This window comes from Cricetulus griseus, chromosome 3 (assembly GCF_003668045.3).
Source record: "Cricetulus griseus strain 17A/GY chromosome 3, alternate assembly CriGri-PICRH-1.0, whole genome shotgun sequence".
NCBI classification, from domain to species: Eukaryota; Metazoa; Chordata; class Mammalia; order Rodentia; family Cricetidae; genus Cricetulus; species Cricetulus griseus.
Window position 1 is genome coordinate 565,911 of NC_048596.1, and position 1,342 is coordinate 567,252.

A 1,342-nucleotide genomic window follows, 5' to 3' on the forward strand; every position below is an offset into this window, starting at 1 on the left:
CTAGCGCTGCTTCTTGCTGGGCAGGCTGTCCCTGGTGCTGCGCGGTGGCGGGCGGGCAGCGGTCGGCGGCACTTTGGAGAGCGGGCAATACTTGATGGTGTGTGCGTTGTCGCCGCTGGCACCGCACAGGGGACACGTGTAGCGGCGCAGGACAGGGCACAGCACTCGGCCGTCGGGGCCCTTGAGGATGTGTGTGGTATAGAGCGCCACCGCCTCCTTGTTGTTCCGGCAGAACACACACACCTGCAGCTCCGGTTTCAGCAGACGTGCGGCGGCCGCCCCGGAGGCCGCGTGCAGACGAGGCTCGGCCGCCCACGCAGGGCCCGGCTCCTCGCGCAGCGTCATCTCGGCCGTGGGGGCGGCGGGGGCAGCGGAGGAGGCGGGCGCGCAGCTCAGCAGCACCGCGGCGGCGCGCCCTGCGAACGGGTTCAGCTCGGCGAAGCGCTCCTCTAGCAGCCCGGCCTCGGCGGTGCCGGCGCACAGCTCTAGCGCGCGCAGTTCCAGCGCGCCGCCCAGGTAGCGGTCCCCGGCCCCCGGCTCTTCGCCATCGTCGTCGTCCTCATCGTCGGGCGGCCCCAGCGTGGGCCCCACCGCCAAGGGCCCGGGCCCTTCGTGCGAGGAGCAGTGGGACGAGGAGGGCGGGGAACCGCGGTCTCCAGCCCTGGTGATGAGCGTGGCGAGCCCCAGGTAGTCGTTCCAGAAGCTGAAGGGCTGCGGGTGCACCGGGCCCGGGGCGCTCATGTAGCGGGCGCTGGGCACGAGCGCCATAGGCGCGGGAGCGCGGGCGCGGCGGGGCGAGCGTGGCGCCCAAGGGAAAGCCTCCATGGGCCGGCAGCGGGCTGCGCGCCTCCCCGCTGCCGCCGCCGCCGCCGCCGCCCGCACAGGCTGGACGGAAGGGACGCAAGAGCCTGCCCACCAGCCTGCCTCGGGGTGGGGCAGTCTTGCCTCCTTTTATCGCTCCCGCTTTCCCGGTGCCCCTCCTCGCAGTCTCGGCCCTGCCCCCTGCGATCCTCCGCCGGGGCCACCGTGCCCGCGCCCCCGGACGGAGGCGGAGCGGAGGCGAGCGCGCGCTCCTCTCCAGCCCCGCGCACCTCCCGCGCCCCGCGCGCTGCGCCCACCTCGCCAGCTGCGGGGCGCCTGGCATCCTGCGAGGGGGCGGGTGAGGCGCCGCCTCGGGCCCTGGCGCTCAATGGCTGCAGACCTGACTCCGCGAGCGCCGCTCCGGACGCTGATTGGTGGCAGCCAGGGAGGGGGCGGGCGGCGGTGTGTGTGGGGGTACAGGGGGGCTATGCAGAGAGGGGCTGGGAGGGGCGGTGGCTGGGGCTAGCCTTCGCCGGAGAGT

The 1,342-nt window shown here is 74.7% G+C and overlaps 1 protein-coding gene across 1 annotated transcript; it reads right to left on the reverse strand.

Moving 5' to 3' along the window:
• Window positions 1-825, reverse strand: LOC113834801 (nanos homolog 1). Its single transcript, XM_035441706.1, has one exon. The coding sequence runs from the start codon at window positions 823-825 to the stop codon at window positions 1-3; it is 825 nt and encodes a 274-aa protein (XP_035297597.1).
• Window positions 826-1,342: the final 517 nt, after the last annotated feature.